The sequence below is a fragment of the Salvelinus fontinalis genome, chromosome 25, assembly GCF_029448725.1.
Source record: "Salvelinus fontinalis isolate EN_2023a chromosome 25, ASM2944872v1, whole genome shotgun sequence".
NCBI classification, from domain to species: domain Eukaryota; kingdom Metazoa; phylum Chordata; class Actinopteri; order Salmoniformes; family Salmonidae; genus Salvelinus; species Salvelinus fontinalis.
In genome coordinates this window covers 32,966,933-32,985,650 of record NC_074689.1, presented here as the reverse complement: position 1 = coordinate 32,985,650, position 18,718 = coordinate 32,966,933, and the positions used below count along the sequence as shown (strand labels likewise).

At 44.8% G+C, this 18,718-nt stretch overlaps 1 protein-coding gene across 1 annotated transcript in view; it reads left to right on the top strand.

Annotated features, from left to right (window-relative positions):
- Positions 1–2,294: 2,294 nt before the first annotated feature.
- Positions 2,295–18,718, top strand: part of ccdc191 (coiled-coil domain containing 191) — a 29,467-nt gene continuing 13,043 nt past the window's right edge. The window contains exons 1-11 of the mRNA XM_055881967.1: positions 2,295–2,562; positions 3,468–3,506; positions 3,685–3,820; positions 3,907–4,053; positions 4,200–4,381; positions 4,588–4,805; positions 5,246–5,402; positions 5,744–5,934; positions 14,900–15,149; positions 15,726–15,858; positions 16,102–16,396. Of these exons, the coding sequence (XP_055737942.1) occupies positions 2,488–2,562; positions 3,468–3,506; positions 3,685–3,820; positions 3,907–4,053; positions 4,200–4,381; positions 4,588–4,805; positions 5,246–5,402; positions 5,744–5,934; positions 14,900–15,149; positions 15,726–15,858; positions 16,102–16,396 (1,823 nt within the window). The 5' untranslated portion in view covers positions 2,295–2,487. The remainder of the gene's footprint in view (positions 2,563–3,467; positions 3,507–3,684; positions 3,821–3,906; positions 4,054–4,199; positions 4,382–4,587; positions 4,806–5,245; positions 5,403–5,743; positions 5,935–14,899; positions 15,150–15,725; positions 15,859–16,101; positions 16,397–18,718) is intronic.

Here is an 18,718-nt window from a genome sequence, read left to right as displayed (position 1 = left end):
TGTGAAAACAGCACCCCCTGTATTCTCAAGAAGTTTTAAGTATCAAAAGTACATGGAATTGCTCAAATGTACTTAAACTTCTTAGGGCTACAGGGGCAGTATTGAGTAGCTTGGATGAAAGGTGCCCATAGTAAACTGCCTGCTCCTCAGTCCCAGTTGCTAATATATGCATATTATTATTAGTATTCGATAGAAAACACTCTGAAGTTTCAATTTTTTTTAATGATGTCTGTGAGTATAACAGAACTCATTTGGCAGGCAAAAACCTGAGAAAAAATTCAAACAGCAAGTGGGAATTCTGAGGTTGGTCGATTTTCAACACAGCCCCTATTGAACATGCAGTGGGATATGGATGAGTTTGCACTTTCTACGGCTTCCACTAGATGTCAACAGTCTGTAGAACCTTGTCTGATGCCTCTACTGTGAAGTGGGGCCGAAGGAGACAGGAAATAGTCAGGTCTACCATGACCTGGCCATTCTCTGACCATGCGCATTCACATGAGAGGGAGCTCTATTCCATCGCACATCTGAAGTCAATGTAATTCTCCGGTTGGAACTTTATTGAAGATTTATGTTAAAAACATTCTAAAGATTGATTCAATACATCGTTTGACATGTTTCTACTGACTGTTACGGAACTTTTTGACATTTCGTCTGCTTTTATCGAACGCGCTTCCTGACTTTGGATGTGTTTACCAAACACGCTAACAAAAATAGCTATCTGGACATAAGTCATGGACGTTACCGAACAAAACAAACATTTCTTGTGGAAGTGGGAGTCCTGGGAGTGCATTCCGATGAAGATCAGCAAAGGTAAGTAAAGATTTATAATACTATTTATGAGTTTTGTTGACTGCACAATTTGGCGGGTAACTGTATGGCTTCCTTTTGTGGCTGAACGCTGTTCTCAGATGATTGAATATTGTGCTTTTGCCGTAAAGCTTTTTGAAATCTGACACAGCGGTTGCATTAAGAACAAGTGTATCTTTAATTAAATGTAAAACATGTATCTTTCATCAAAGTTTATGATGAGTATTTATGTTATTTGACGTGGCTCTCTGCAATTTCTCCGGATATTTTGGAGGCATTTCTGAACATGTCGCCAATGTAAACTGAGGTTTTTGGATATCGTATCGAACAAAACATATGTATTGTGTAACATGAAGTCCTATGAGTGTCATCTGATGAAGATCATCAAAGGTTAGTGATTTAATTTTATCTCTATTTCTGCTTTTTGTGACTCCTGTCTTTGGCTGGAAAAATTACTGTGTTTGTCTGTGATTTTGTGGTGACCTAACATAATCGTTTGTGGTGCTTTCGCTGCAAAGCTTATTTGAAATCGGACACTTTGGTGGGATTAACAACAAGATTACCTTTAATAATGGTATAAGATACATGTATGTTTGAGGGATTTTAATTATGAGATTTCTGTTGTTTGAATTTGGCGCCCTGCACTTTCACTGGCTGTTGTCATATCATCCCGTTAACGGGATTGCAGCCATAAGAAGTTTTAAGTATCAAAAGTATAAATCATTTAAACTTCCTTATATTAAACAAACCAGACAGCACAATTGTATTTGTTTATTTTTATTGACAAGATAGCCAGGGGCACACTCAGACATAATTTACAAATCAAGCATTTGTGTTTAGTGAGTCTGCCAGATCAGAGGCAGTAGGGATGACCAGGGATGTTCTCTTGACAAGTGTGTCATGTAATGAGTACTTTTGGGTGTCAGGGAAAATGTATGGAGTAAAAAGTACATTATTTTCTTTGGGAGTGAAGTAAAAGTAAAATTTGCCAAAAATATAAATATTAAAGTAAAGTACAGATACCCAAAAAACGACTAAGTATTTTTACCTAAGTACTTTACACCACTGCCAGAAACCAACGCAGGTCGCGGATTATTGAGCAGCACGCGCCTTGGTCAGTTCTATATAAGGTCATCATTTTGGGCGTTTGCATCTCATTAGAATATCAAATTCGCTGTTGAATAAACATTACTGAGAGTGTGTGCATACTTTATAAGATCTGCAAACTTTTTCTGTGGGACTATGATATTGTTGTGTGGACTTTGTACATTCAATGTTGATTTTGGCGTCTTTTTACAACACTCAAATGTTTAACATTTGGGGAAGGGTCCAAAGTTACTATAGTTACCAGACGCTTCGGATGATTAAAAGTTAAAATGGAACTTGTAGTTTACTAATGCCACTGTCAAGCAGCCAGTGCGTTTGATGAACTTGGCTAATTGACTACATTACCCACGCACCTCGTTCTATTTTCAGCGCATTGAGCAGCCGCAGTACCAGCAACTGTACAACTAGCAATACATTACTTTTGTATTAGCTTAAAAAAAATGGACTTCTACGTTTTTTTTCTGTAAGTTTAGTGTTATAAGTTGTGGTTAATATAACTTTGATATCGGTTGACATATGTTTTTCTGTATTAGCCAGGTAAAAAGTACAAGCTATTTCTTGGCTTAAAAAATGGCATTCTCGCATAACCCTGATATGTTTCGCTGGAAAAGATTCACGAAGACTAAAAACCCCACTGCAAATAAGGTAAGGTGTTAATGATTGTGTGTACTTTTGACAGGTGTGAGGTAAAGTAAAATGTTGATGACTGTCACCTAGAAAGTGGTGCACAAATCATTCATTGATTACAGGGCGGCAGATAGCCTAATGGTTAGAGCGTTGGGCTAGTATCAAAAGGTTGCTGGATCGAGTCCCCTGAACAAGGCAGTGTTCCCCGGTAGGCCGTCAAGGTACAAATCTGTCGTTCTGCCCCTGAACAAGGCAGTGTTCCCCGTAGGCCGTCATTGTAAAATACGGATTTGTTCTTAACTGAGTTGACTAGTTAAATAAAAGGTCATTAAACTATATATTTCCCCCACCGGTCTATGACTGCAAACAACTTTTCTATACATTTTCTGTCTCCATCGCTCAGACACTTCCTTACTGGGAAAAAACGATGTAGGATGTACATAATAAAAGTGACCTCAAAGCTATCTTTAGAAATAAAGTGGTGCTTCAGAACGTATGGATTTATATGTCTCAGTGACCGGAGAAGGCTGAAGAACCCTTAAAGTTTAAATGGCCTTTCTGAGACCCACTAGTAGTGATCAGGGTGACACAGGGATACTTGGAGCAGTCTTAGTCAGATAAGTACTTTATTCAACTGCTACTGGAAATTCATCTGAAATAATCTGCTGACATTAGGCACTGTCTGAGCTCTACTTAAAAATAATCCTCAGACATTAGGCATTGGCTGGACTCTTGGTTTTGCAGACACCTGTTTACCACACTCGCAGTCTGTGAACCTGCCTGGGCATAGTAATGACTAAAGCTGAAGTGACAAAGTACCACATTTTCTTTTTGATAGGCCCTCTTTGCTCCTTCTCTGAACTCTCTGCCTGATAAATAGAATTTTAATAATCCTAATCTTCACAAATTTTCTACAATAACAGGTGAGGCACAGTAATGGGGATATTGACCCATGGCAGAAGGTGAGAGCTCTTTCTTTCACTTTGTCTCACTGTACCTCCTGAAACCGGAGATGGACTGTATGTGTGTGTGTGTGCATGTCTGCTTGTGCGTGTGTGTGCGTGCGTTCAGTGGATGTTATTGCGCTATGTCTGTCTATAAGGCCATATGTATTCATGACGTGTACTTTTGTGTCCATAGACAGTGGAAATGACCTCAGACTTTGCATTGACTGAGGTGTTTTCCCTGAAGAAGCCCCATTCAGGGATAAGCAGCCAGACAATGGCACTAAAAAATACAGAGCAGCTGCTGGATCATGACGAAGCATACGGGGAAGGTAGGCTATTCCCCCCCCCCCCCCAAACACACACACACAAGTATCTCAGGCCGTTACAAATGGAGTTATGGACATTTTTCCTTTAGCTCAGGCTCTTCTTAGTGAGTGGATGAACAGCAAGTTGCGTCTGGAACTGGAGATGGAGGAGGATGTGATTGTCTCCCCTGAGAAGAACAGTCCAGCAGCCATGGCACCTGCCCAGCCTGTCTCCCTGGACTACAGTAACTTTGATGGTACAGAGACACTAACCTACACAACAACACTTAACTCTTACCTTCCATCTGACATTCTCTAGCAAACAGTGGAACTCACACCTCCGGCTATACCTTGTTTTCTAAAGTTTAGTTAATACGTCATACACCCTCCGTCTCTCTCTCAGACCTTTATTCCCACCTGGCTGAGGAGGAGGAGAGCTCAGTGGTCAACAACTTCCTTCAAGACCTCATGGAGTGGGAAGTGGTGGATTCTGGGACAGTGCAGGATCTGGCACTAGACTCAGAAGAGCGAGACAGGATGAAGAGAAGGGGGATGGGCCTCACCATGGAGGCGCGTCAACGACAGGTACAAAACCAGGTTGACATAAAGCAGGATTGGACAGTCTCAAAATTCCCGACAAAGTTTAAGCTACACTGACTGTAGTATCTGCATTGGGAGCCAAATGGCCCAGTGAATGGAAATTAATGAAACTGTTTGCTACAACAGCTGGCTTCCATTCATACTTCCTGCTCTCTTTTATGACATAATTCCTTATTCTTTTCTCATTCCAGGTACGTGAGAACCGTGCAATGCGGGATGCGGAGCGGGAGAGGCTGTACAGCGAAAGGGAGGCGCGGAGGCAGGCCAGGGAGGAGGCGCGTAGAAGGGAGCAGGAGGGGGAGAGGCGGAGGAGGCAGGAGGCGCGCAGACAGGAGGAAATGGTGCAGCAGGAGATGGTGCGACTGCGCCGCGAGATGGAGGAGAGGAGGAACCTGGAGCAGCTAACCAGGTAAATTAGTAACCATGGAAACTGAGGAATAACTTCACACACTGGTACAATAACCTGTATTACGCCCCTGCAATAAACTCTTATTCGGGGCAGTAGGTAGGCTAGCGGTTAAGAGCGTAGGGCCAGTAACCAAAAAGGTCGCTGGTTTGAATCCCTGAGTCAACTAGGTGAAAGATCTGTTGATGTGCCCTTGAGAAAGGCACTTAACCCTAATTGCTCCAGGGTCGCTGTCAATAATGGCTGATCCCTGGCCGTGAGCGCACTCTCCGAGGGTGTCTCGGGGAGTGGGATATACAAAAAACACATTTCCATTTTTGAAATGGGACAAATATAAGCACCCACCTCATTATTATTCAGAATGTTGTGTCTTTAAAATAAGCCAGTCTGTTCAGTGCTAGGTCAGGGTCCTGTAGGTCTGACGTTCTGGATGTCTCCCATAGGGAGAGGGTTGCCAGGAAGACTGCAGCTAATAAGAGCTCTCTGGTGCTCCAGCCAGGCCCCTCACTCTCTACTACACAGAAACAACAGGACAGAGAGAGACCAGAGTCACACAGACTACAGCAGGCAGAGGCCAGGACTCCGATGCTCAACCTGCAGGTTAGTAGACTGTGTGTGGAGGGGAAGGGCGGGGTTCTGTTGGTTGGCGTGTGTGTGTATGCTTAGTTTTTGCATTCACAGCATCGTGTGTGTGTGTGTTTTGGTTTTTACTATCCTTGTGGGGACCAGAAATCCTCACAAGGATAGTAAAACATAAAAAATACGGACCACTGCGGGTCCCCACAAGGAAAGAGCCTATTTTAGTCTTATGCGTTAGGTTTAGGGTTATGTTTAGAGTTACGGTAGGGGTTAGGGGTTAGAGAAAATAGGATTTTGAATGGGAATCAATTGTTTGATCCCCACAAGGATAGTAAAACAAACGTGTGTGTGTAAATTTTCAGTGTCTGCAGAGGCACTTCTCTGGCTGGTACTGTGTGCTGTTGGAGAGGAGGGTGCGGATGGGCAAGGCTGCGGCGCTCTGTGATTGGAAGAGGGAGCTGAGGGCGTGGCGAGCCTGGCGGGCGCTGGTATGGGCGGGGAGAGAGCAGAGGGAGGTGGAGAGAACAGAGGAGGAGCTACAAATCCAGAACAGGTAAGCACAGAATGGACTCTGTCCCAATAATACAGTCATTACACTTGATTTAGCTCGCCTGGTGTGCTTGGAGGGCACTTTAGTTCAAAAAGTGAAAACGCAGTACCTGCCTGGTGCGTATGAGTTTTTACTCACCAAAGTGTGATCAAAGACTTAGTAACTTAGTTATAGGTAACCATCTAGTTACCTATAACTACAAACATAGTTGTGTTTTTACATATTTATTAACTTATTCGGAAAGTATTCAGACCCCTACATTTTTTACTCATCAATCTGCACACAATACCCCATAATGACAAAGCGAAAACAGGTTTTAGAAATATTTATAAAAATTAAAAAACAGAAATACCATATTTACATAAGTATTCAGACACTTTGCTATGAGACTCGAAATTGAGCTCAGGTGCATCCTGTTTCCATTGATCATCCTTGAGATGTTTCTCCACCTTATTGGAGTCTACCTGTGGTAAATTTAATTGATTGGACATAATTTGGAAAGGCACACACCTGTGTTATATAAGGTCCTATAGTTGACAGTGAATGTCAGAGCAAAAACCAAGCCATGAGGCCAAAGGAATTGTCCGTAGAGTTCTGAGACAGGATTGTGTCGAGGCACAGATCTGGGGAAGGGTACTAAAAAAATGTCTGCAGCATTGAAGGTCCCCAAGAAAACAGTGGCCTCCATCATTCTTAAATGGAAGAAGTTTGGAACCACCTGGCCGCCCGGCCAAACTGAGCAATCGGGGGAGAAGTGCCTTGGTCAGGAAGGTGGCCAATAACCCAATGGTGACTCTGACAGACTCACGACAAAACCTATTCCCCCTCAGGAGACTGAAAAGATTTGGCATGGGTTCTCAGATCATCAAAAGGTTCTACAGCTGCACCATCGAGAGCATCCTGACTGGTTGCATCACTGCCTGGTATGGCAACTGCTCGGCCTCCGACCGCAAGATGGAAGCGTCACTACAGACCCTGGTTCAATTCCAGGCTGTATCACAACCGGCCGTGATTGAGAGTCCCATAGCAGCGGCACACAATTGTCTCAGCGTCGTCCGGTTTAGGGTTTGGCCGGGGTAGGACGTCATTGTAAATAAGAATTTGTTCTTAACTGACTTGCCTAGTTAAATAAAAAATAAAATATTAATTTGGCCTGAATGCCAAGCATCACGTCTGGAGGAAACCTGGCACCATTCCTACGGTAAAGCATGGTGGCGGCAGCATCATGCTGTGGGGATGTTTTTCAGTGTCAGGGACTGGGAGACTAGTCAAGATCGAGGGAAAGATGAACAGAGCAAAGAACAGAGATATCCTTGCTGAAAACCTACTCCAAAGCACTCAGGACCTTAGACTGGGGCGAAGGTTCACCTTCCAACAGGACAACGACCCCTAAGCACACCGCCAAGACAATGCAGCAATGGCTTCGGAACAAGTCTCTGAATGTCCTTGAGTGACCCAGCCAGAGCCTGACTTGAACCAACCTGACAGAGCTTGAGAGGATCTGCAGAGAAGAATGGGAGAAACTCCCCAAATATAGGTGTTCCAAGCTTGTAACGTCATACCCAAGAAGACTTGAGGCTTTAATCGCTGCCAAAGGTCTGAGTTAAAGTACTGAGTTAAAGGTCTGAATACTTATGTTAATGTGATATTTCAGTTTATTTTTAATACATTTGCTAAAATTTCTGAAACCCTGTTTTTGCTTTGTCATTATGGGGTATTGTGTGCAGATTGATGAGGGATAAAACAATTTAATACATTTTAGAATAAGGATGTAACGTAACAAAATCGAGCGGATTAGAAAATGGGATCCGTGCGCACGTCTACTGTATGCGTTGCTTATTTTCCCCACTGGAGGACTTAGTATAACCAGTGGAAGGCAGGATTCGGAATGAGACTGACTGAAACCAGGTGCTGTGCCGAGTGTGGATGTGATGCCTGCAACCTCTATTTCCTACCGGTACATTGCGACTGTCAGCAGTGATGGAGATAACTGGCTTTACCTCACGATATCACTATTGGATTAGCCTCTCCTTGGCTCTTTGACTTTGGTAGCTAACTCAGCCATCAAATGGTAGGTCTCTGCACTCTCTACTTTATATCTGTCTTTTTGTTGTTGTGTTCTGTGGGTTCCTGCCTGTGGTAGACTTGTTGTTCTAGCACAGGCAGGCGTGCTACTTAGCTATGTCGACTGTGGTGGTTAGCTAGCTAGCAGGCTAAAATAATACATTTTAGCTGGCTTGTTGGCTGTTATAACTGCATATACCGGTAACGTTATTTGATAACTGGTAAGATGGCATTATGTATTTCCAAAACATTGGTTTAGTTTATTGTAGCTATAAACTAGGTGTTGATAGCAACTGGCTGACTCACACAATGCTAACGCAACGTTACCAGGCTAGTAGGGCAAACGTTAGCAGGTTAGTTGGCTAGCAACCTTGCAAGTTGATTTGTAACAATAAATGTTTGCTTGTAAGCAGGTAGCTTGGTGGTTAGGAACGTTGGGCCAGTAAATCGAAAGGTTGCTGGATGGAATGCCCGAGCCGACAAGGTATAACCTGCTTTTCTCTACCATATCTCCGGATTCCTACCGCAAGCTCTGAACCTTTTACTCCGGATCATCGCAGTTAGCTAGCTGCTATCTGAGTGGCTACTCCTGGCTAACGTCTCTGTCCCGAAGCAAGCACCAGTTAGCCTGGAGCTATCAAGCAATTCCTGGGCTTCAATAACCTCTTTTGCCAATTGGCCTGGACCCTTTGCTGACGACACGGAGCCCCGCTGATCCATCACGACTGGTCTACCGACGTAACTGTCTGAGGGAGTTTCTGTCCCGAAGTAAGCACCAATTAGCCTGAAGTTAGCCTCGAGCTAGGCCCATCTCTCGGCTAGCCAAAGGAATCCGTCAGATAATCCCTGAGCTTCAATAACCTCTTTTGCCAATTGGCCTGGACCCTTTGCTGCCGACACGGAGCCCCGCCGATCCATCATGACTGGTCTGCCGACGTAACCGCCGAAGGAGGTTTCAACAGGCTCCCCGTTGTGACGTCCCCCTGAGGCCCATCTGCTAGCCTGCTGCCAGCCCCGGCCTGCTAGCTTTCTGAATCTCCATGCCTCCAGCTCGCCTAGCTACTCACTGGACCCTATGATTACTCGGCTACACATGCCTCACCCTAATGTCAATATGCCTTGTCTATTGCTGTTTTGGTTACTATTTTTTTGTCTTATTTCACTGTAGAGCCTCCAGCCCTAGTCAATATGCCTTAGCTAGCCCTGTTGTTTAACCCCCCACACATGCAGTGACCACACTTGGCTTAAATGGTGCCTCTAGAGACAAAACCTCTCTCCTCGTCACTCAATGCCTAGGCTTACCTCCACTGTACTCACATCCTACCATACCCTTGTCTGTAAATTATGCCTTGAATTTATCCTTCCGTGCCCAGAAACCTGCCCCCTTTAATCTGTTCCGAACGCACTAGACGACCAGTTCCTTTAGCCGTACTCTTATCCTACTCCTCCTTTGTTCCTCTGGTGATGTAGAGGTTAACCCAGGCCCTGCAGCCCCTAGCATCACTCCCATTCCCCAGGCGCTCTCATTTGTTGACTTCTGTAACTGTAAAAGCAGTGGTTTCATGCATGTTAACATTAGAAGCCTCCTCCCAAAGTTTGTTTTATTCACTGCTTTAGCACACTCCGCCAACGCAGATGTCCTAGCCGTGTCTGAATCCTGGCTTAGGAAGGCCACCAAAAATCATGAAATTTCCATCCCTAACTATAACATTTTCCAACAAGATAGAACTGCCGAAGGGGGCAGAGTTAGCCTGCAGAGTTCTGTCATACTATCCAGGTCTGTGCCCAAACAATTCGAGCTTATCTTTTAAAAATCCACCTTTCCAGAAACAAGTCTCTCACCGTTGCCACTTGTTATAGACCCCCTTCAGCCCCCAGCTGTACCCTGGACACCATGTGTGAATTGACTGTACGCTTGTTTATTCCATGTGTAACTCTGTTGTTGTTTGTGTCGCTTTGCTTTATCTTGGCCAGGTCACAGTTGTAAATGAGAACTTGTTCTCAACTAGCTTACCTGGTTAAATAAAGGTGAAATGTAAAAAACAAATTGATCGCCCCCCATCTATCTTCAGAGTTCGTACTGTTAGGTGACCTAAACTGGGACTTGCGTAACACCCCGGGCCGTCCTACAATCTAAGCTAGATGCCCTCAATCTCACACAAATGATCAAGGAACCTACCAGGTACAACCCAAAATCTGTAACCATGAGCACCCTCTTAGATATCATCCTGACCAACTTGCCCTCTAAATATACCTCTGCTGTCTTCAACCAGGATCTCAGCGATCACTGCCTCATTGCCTGCGTGTGTAATGGGTCCGCGGTCAAACAACCACCCCTCATCACTGTCAAACACTCCCTAAAACACTTCAGCCAGCAGGCCTTTCTAACCAACCTGGCCCGGGTATCCTGGAAGGATATTGACCTCATCCCTTCAGTAGAGGATGCCTGGTTGCTCTTCAAACGTGCTTTCCTCTCCATCTTAAATAAGCATGCCCCATTCAAAAAATGTAGAACTAAGAACAGATATAGCCCTTGGTTCACCCCAGACTTGACTGCCCTTGACCAACACAAAAATATCCTGTGGCTTTCTGCATTAGCATCGAATAGCCCCTGCGATATGCAACTCTTCAGGGAAGTCCGGAACGAATATACTCAGTCAGTTAGGAAAGCTAAGGCTAGCTTTTTCAAACAGAAATTTGCTTCCTGTTGCACTAATTCCAAAAAGTTTTGGGACACTGTAAAGTCCATGGAGAATAAAAACACTTCCTCCCAGCTGCCCACTGCACTGAGGATAGGAACCACTGTCACCACCGATAAATATATGATAATCGATCATTTCAATAAGCATTTTTCCACGGCTGGCCATGCTTTCCACCTGGCTACCCCTACCCCGGCCAATACCTCAGCACCCCCTGCAGCAACTTGCCCACCCCCTCCCCGCTTCTCCTTCACCCAATTCCAAACAGCTGATGTTCTGAAAGAGTTGCAAAATCTGGAACCCTGCAAATCAGCTGGGCTAGGAAATCTGGACCCTCTCTTTCTAAAATTATCCGCTGAAATTGTTGCAACCCCTATTACTAGCCTATTCAACCGTTTTTTCATATCATCTGAGATCCCCAAAGATTGGAAAGCTGCCGCGGTCATCCCCCTCTTCAAAGGGGGAGACGCCTTAGACCCAAACTGTTATAGACCTAAATCTATCCTGCCCTGCCTTTCTAAAATCTTTGAAAGCCAAGTTAACAAACCGATCACCGACCGTTTAGAATCCCACCGTACCTTCTCCTCTATGCAATCTGGTTTCCGAGCTGGTCATGGGTGCACCTCAACCACGCTCAAGGTCCTAAACGATATCATAACCGCCATCGATAAAAGACAGTACTGTGCAGCCGTCTTCATCGACCTGGCCAAGGCTTTCGACTCTGTCAATCACCGTATTCTTATCGGCAGACTCAATAGCCTTGGCTTCTCAAATGACTGCCTCGCCTGGTTCACCAACTACTTCTCAGATAGAGTTCAGTGTGTCAAATCGGGGGGCCTGTTGTCCGGACCTCTGGCAGTATCTATGGGGGTGCAACAGGGCTCAATTATCGGGCCGACTCTTTTCTCTGTATATATCAACGATGTCGTTCTTGCTGCAGGTGATTGCCTGATCCACCTCTACGCAGACGACACTTCTGTATACGTCTGGCCCTTCTTTGGACACTGTGCTAACAAACCTTCAAATGAGCTTCAACGCCATACAACACTCCTTCCGTGGCCTCCAACTGCTTTTAAATGCTAGTAAAACTAAGTGCATTCTTTTCAACCGATTGCTGCCCGCACCCTCCCGCCCGACTATCATCACTACTCTGGACGGTTCTGACCTAGAATATGTGGACAACAACAAATACCTAGGTGTCTGGTTAGACTGTAAACTCTCCTTCCAGACTCACATTAAGCATCTCCAATCCAATATTAAATCTAGAATCGGCTTCCTATTTCGCAACAAATCCTTCTTCACTCATGCCGCCAAACATACCCTCTTTAAACTGACGATCCTTGACTTTGGCGATGTCATTTATAAATTAGCCAACACTACTCAGCAAACTGGATGTAGTCTAGCACAGTGCCATCCGTTTTATCACCAAAGCCCCATATACTACCCTCCACTGCAACCTCTATGCTCTCGTTGGCTGGCCCTCACTACATATCCGTCGCCAAAACCACTGGCTCCAGGTCCTCTATAAGTCTTTGCTAGGTAAAGCCACGCCTTATCTCAGCTCACTGGTCACCATGGTAACACCCACCCGTAGCACACGCTCCAGCAGGTATATTGCACTGGTCATCTCCAAAGCCAACACTTTCTTTGGCCGCATTTCCTTCCAGTTCTCTGCAGCCAATGACTGTAACGAATTGCAAAAATCTCTGAAGCTGGAGTCTTATCTCTCCCTCTAACTTTAAGCATCAGCTGTCAGAGCAGCTTACCTGCTCTCACTGTACCTGTACACAGCCCATCTGTAAATAGCCCCCCCGACTACCTCATCCCCATATTATTACTTACCCTCTTGCTCTTTTCCACCCCAGTATCTCTACTTGCACATCATCATCTGCACATATCACTCCAGTATTAATGCTATATTGTAATTATTTTCGCTTCTATGGCCTATTTATTGCCTAACTCCCTACTCTTATACATTTGCACACACTGTACATACAGTTGAAGTCGGAAGTTTACATACACTTAGGTTGGGGTCATTAAAACTAGTTTTTCAACCACTCCACACATTTCTTGTTAATAAACTATAGTTTTGGCAAGTCGGAAAGGACATCTACATTGTACATGACAAGTAATTTTTCACAGACAGATTATTTCACTTATAGTTCAATTCACTGTACCAAAATTCCAGTGGGTCAGAAGTTTACATACACTAAGTTGACTGTGTATTTAAACAGCTTGGGAAATTCCAGAAAATTACGTCATGGCTTTAGAAGCTTCTGATAGGCTAATTGGCAACATTTGAGTCAATTGGAGGTGTACCTGTGGATGTATTTCAAGGCCTACCTTCAAGCTCAGTGCCTCTTTGCTTGACATCATGGGAAAATCAAAAGAAAATCAAAAGAACCCGTACCACGTTCATCTGTACAAACAATAGTACGCAAGTATAAACACCATGGGACCACGCAGCCATCATACTGCTCAGGAAGGAGACACGTTCTGTCTCCTAGAGATGAACGTACTTTGTTGCGAAAAGTGCAAATCAATCCCAGAACAAGAGCAAAGGACCTTGTGAAGATGCTGGAGGAATCAGGTACAAAGTATCTATATCCACAGTAAAACAAGTCCTATATTGACATAACCTGAAAGGCCGCTCAGCAAGGAAGAAGCCACTGTTCCAAAACCGCCATAAAAAAAGCCAGACTACGGTTTGCAACTGCACATGGGGACAAAGATCGTACTGTTTGGAGAAATGTCCTCTGGTCTGATGAAACAAAAATATAACTGTTTGTCCATAATGACCATCATTATGTTTGGAGGAAAAAGGGGGAGGCTTGCAAGCCAAAGAACACCATTCCAACCATGAAGCATGGAGGTGGCAGCATCATGTTGTGGGGGTGCTTTACTGCAGGAGGGACTGGTGCACTTCATAAAATAGATGGCATCATGAAGAAGGATCATTATGTGGATATATTGAAGCAACATCTCAAGACATCAGTCAGGAAGTTAAATCTTGGTCGCAAATGGGTCTTCCAAATGGACAATGACCCGAAGCATACTTCCAAAGTTGTGGCAAAATGGCTTAAGGACAACAAAGTCAAGGTATTGGAGTGGCCATCACAAAGCCCTGACCTCAATCCTATAGAAAATTTGTGGGCAGAACTGAAGAGGCGTGTGCGAGGAAGGAGGCCTACAAACCTGACTCAGTTACACCAGCTCTGTCAGGAGGAATGAGACAAAATTCACCCAACTTATTGTGGGAAGCTTGTGGAAGGCTACCCAAAATGTTTGACCCAAGTTAAACAATTTCAAGGCAATGCTACCAAATACTAATTGAGTGTATGTAAACTTCTAACCCACTGGGAATGTGATGAAAGACATAAAAGCTGAAATAAATCATTCTCTCTACTATTAGTGTGGCATTTCATTCTTAAAATTAAGTGGTGATCCTAACTGACCTAAAACAGAGTTTTTATTGGGATTAAATGTCAGGAATTGTGAAAAACTGAGTTTAAACGTATTTGGCTAAGGTGTATGTAAACTTCCGACTTCAACTGTCGATCTTTGTATTTTACATTTTTTTTGTGTTATTGACTGTACGTTTGTTTATGTGTAACTCTGTTGTTTTTGTCGCTTTGATTTATCTTGGCCAGGTTGCAGTTGTAAATAAGAACTTGTTCTCAACTGGCCTGCCTGGTTAAATAAGGTAAAATAAGGGTGTCACAGGGGGAGTGGCATATGCAAGAAACACATTTCCATTTCACACCTCACTTTGTACAGGTTACACACTTGTGTGTAATATGGTTTAATTTGAAATGATTTCTGTTGGAGTTTACATTATAGGGAATAGGCTGGCTTGCCGCGTCCTCCATATTATGTCACAGCCCGCAAATGTTTTTTCCAGCATGACTTCGCATTCTTTTGAACTCTGATCACTATTATGTAATAACTTGAAAAACAGAAAAGTGAGGTAACTTTGCATTGGGACTTTTGATGCTTATTCTAATGCAAATATGTTATATGTGTTTACATTTATGCTACCTAAGCTTCAACACTAAATCTGACTCATGAACCCACAGAAAACGTGCCAAATAAATAGGTGCCTGCAAACACCTGGTGAAGACAATTAGCAAATCTGGCCCTCAAGCTCATCACAGTCACAGCAGGTGTTTGTCTCTAATAGTGCGCTTATCGTTGTAATCCCTCAGACGCTGCCAGGTGGCGATGGAGAGTGACCGGAGGCGTATGCTAAGGCGATGCCTGAGTGATTGGCGGTTGTGGTGTCGGGCGGCGAGAGGACGCCGCGAGCTGTTTGCACAGCAGGAAGAAACACGGTACAAGATGGCCTCACTGATCAATGCTGCGGCAACTGGGAAACTCAAGGCTCCTGAGACACCTGCTCCTGAGCAAATTACAGCCCTTCCTGAGACTTTTGACCAATCACAGACCACAGAACTGGTGAGTGACACTTGTAGACCCCTCCCACTGAAGAAAGTGAACACAAACAAAGCACAGGCATAGATGCATAGGAGGACACACAAAACATGACAGATATTGGATGTACATTTGCTGGAGTGTGTCACATTAGAGACTGAAGTCTCGAAGGTAGTAACTATGTGTAATTATGAAATAAACATTAGCTAATTCTCCAAAGGGTCAAATGAATCTGCGAGGCAATAAATGTGCTTTTTGTATTAATTTGGTGAAGTCATATATTAGTCTATGACTATTTCCTGAATAAACAAGTTCTGTTTCAGACTTCCTCTCCTCGCATGAGTTGGCCCGCACTTTTCTCACTGAGTTTATCGTCCGGGGAGAGAAACGTTCCCTGCATGACGAGATATTCACAACACTGCAAGGTTCGCTTTCTCCTCAGAGAGAGAGAGGAAGGAGCTAACAGAAAGAAATAGATAGTTGAATAGAGCTTAAGGAAGAGAGGAAAAGAGAATTAGGAAAGGTGGAAAAGGCACAGCAGCTTCAAGCTAGATGATCAGCTTCATCCTATTTTCATGTGACCCTCAACTGTCTCTGCAGAAAGGTCAGGTGGAGTCACGACCTGCTGGCCCTGCCCCATCTCCTGCCTGTCAAGGTAACGGACAGCTGGGGGCTGTGGTCCAGCCCACCCTTCCCTGGCAGGTGACACGGCGTCACGCGGCTCTGAGTGGAGGTGAGTGATCAAAGTAGAAGTTGAAATACTGTATATGACCCTTTATCCGTGATTAGGGGAAATTTCAACAACAAAAAATGATTTGTTCCAACCAAAGTAGTTGAAAAATATATTGGTGATTAGGGGAAACTCCTACCTAGATGTTGAAATATATCAGTGATTAGGGAAAACCCTTCTACCAATATTTTTAAAATTATGTGCAACATTTCACAATGGATGATAAAGGTCTGTTCTATTCAATAGATGAGCTGAGGCGAGCACGGCAGAGGGGTGAGGAAGGTGGGGACGGCAGTGTAGGTGCTGTCCCCCGTTCTCGTAGTGCAGAGTTGCGTGGAGGACGGTTTGAGCGTCGCCACGCCAGCCAGCAGCAGACCATCACAGAGCAGAGGAGGCTCCTCCGGGAACAGCAGGAGCAGATCGCACGCCTGCAGGAGGGTAAGGGCATGATGGGATTGAAGCAGGAGGCACAGATTGCTCAGTTTGCTGTCCCAGCAGCCCAAGGGCCCAGAGGGATGATCTCTGACCACAAAGAACCCAGGTAGGCTCCTCTTCACATTACCATGGGAACTTAGGAGAGGCCCACAGGCTGCCTGTGTGGGGGTGTGGTGTGTTTGTTTGTTCACGCACGGTCCTCTGGAGTCTTAAGACCCAAACCAATCGATACCATGTGGGACTGCATAGAAATGACAGTTCCTCTTGGACGGAATGACGTGATTGTGGATGAAAGTGGCTTACTTCAGTCACAGAGGTCTGCATAGGACCCAAGGGGATCAGCACACTTTCATTGGTAGTGCAACATTTAGTATGCAGTGAACGCAAGTTGGTACGAAAGCTCATGGCTTGTGGACACTCATCCATGACTTGAAGCAGGCAGCTAAGCATTTTCTCATTTTGGAGTGTGTAAGAGGCTTTCAAATAGTGCTCAGGTCTGAAGACAAGTCATTATCCTGGTGAAGGCTCGGGTTTGGTTTTGGGTTCATAAAGTAGGAGTGTTTTTTAAAACTCAGATAGTCCCCTTAATTGAGGTGGGGGAGTCATCAGTGGAGGATATATAGAGGAGTTTAATTAACACAACAAACTACTTCCGCTTGAGAATATCAATCAAATGTATTTATAAAGCCCTTTTTACATCAGCTGATGTCACAAAGTGCTCTGCAGAAATCCAGCCTAAAACCCCAAACAGCAAGCAATGCAGATGTAGAAGCATGGTGGCAAAACTCCCTAGAAAGACAGGAACGTAGGAAGAAACCTAGAGAGGAACCAGGTTCTGAGGGGTGGCCAGTCCTCTTCTGGCTGTGCCGGGTGGAGATTATAACAGTACATTGCCAAGATGTTCAAACGTTCATAGATGACCAGCAGGATCAAGTAATAATAATCACAGTGGTTGTAGAGGGTGCAACTGGTTAGCACCTCAGGAGTAAATGTCAGTTGGCGTTTCGTAGCCAATCATTCAGAGTTCGAGACAGCAGGTGCGGTAGAGAGAGAGTCGAAAACAGCAGGTCCAGGAAAAGGCAGGATGTCCGGTGAACAGGTCAGGGTTCCATAGCCGCAGGCAGAACAGTTGAAACTGGAGCAGCAGCACGACCAGGTGGACTGGGGACAGCAAGGAGTCGTCAGGCCAGGTAGTCCTGAGGCATGGTCCTAGGGCTCAGGTCCTCAGAGAAAAAGAGAGAGAAAGATAGAATTAGAGGGAGCATACTTAAATTCACACAGGACACCGGATAAGACAGGAGAAATGCACCAGATATAACAGACTGACCCTAGCCCCCCGACACAAACTATTGCAGCATAAATACTGGAGGCTGAGAGAGGAGGGGTCGGGAGACACTGTAGCCCCGTCCGGCGATACCTCCGGACAGGGCCAACCAGGATATAACCCCACCCACTTTGCCAAAGCACAGCCCCCACACCACTAGAGGGATATCTTCAACCACCAACTTACCATCCTGAGACGAGGCCGAGTATAGACCATGAAGATCTCCCTCACGGCACGAACCCGAGGGGGGCGTCAACCCAATAGGAAGATCACGTCAGTGACTCAACCCACTCAAGGGACGCACCTCTCCTTGGGACGGCATGGAAGAGCACCAGTAAGCCAGTGACTCAGCCCCGGTAATAGGGTTAGAGGCAGAGAATCCCAGTGGAGAGAGGGGAACCGGCCAGGCAGAGACAGCATGGCGGTCCCTCGCTCCAGTGACTTTCCATTCACCCCTGGGCCAGACTACACTCAATCATAGGACCTACTGAAGAGATGAGTCTTCAATAAAGACTTAAAGGTCAAGACCGAGTCTGCGTCTCTCACATGGATAGGCAGACCATTCCATAAAAATGGAGCTCTATAGGAGAAAGCTCTGCCTCCAGCTGTTTACTTAGAAATTCTAGGGACAATAAGGAGGCCTGCGTCTTGTGACCATAGCGTATGTGTAGGTATGTACAGCAGGACCAAATCGGAAAGATAGGTAGGAGCAAGCCATGTAATGCTTTGTAGGTTAGCAATAAAGCCTTGAAATCAGCCCTAGCCTTAACAGGAAGCCAGTGTAGAGAGGCTAGCACTGGAGTAATATGATTACATTTATTGGTTCTAGTCAAGATTCTAGCAGCCATGTTTAGCACTAACTAAAGTTTATTTTGTGCTTTATCTGGGTAGCCGGGAAGTAGAGCATTGCTGTAGTCTAATCTAGAAGTGACAAAAGCATGGATACATTTTTCTGCATAATTTTCTGACAGAAAGTTTCAGATTTTTGCAATGTTACATAGATGGAAAAAGTATGTCCTTGAAACAGTCTTGATATGTTCATCCAAAGAGAGATCAGGGTCCAGAGTAACTAGCATCTCTGTTTTGTCCGAGTTTAAAAGTTTA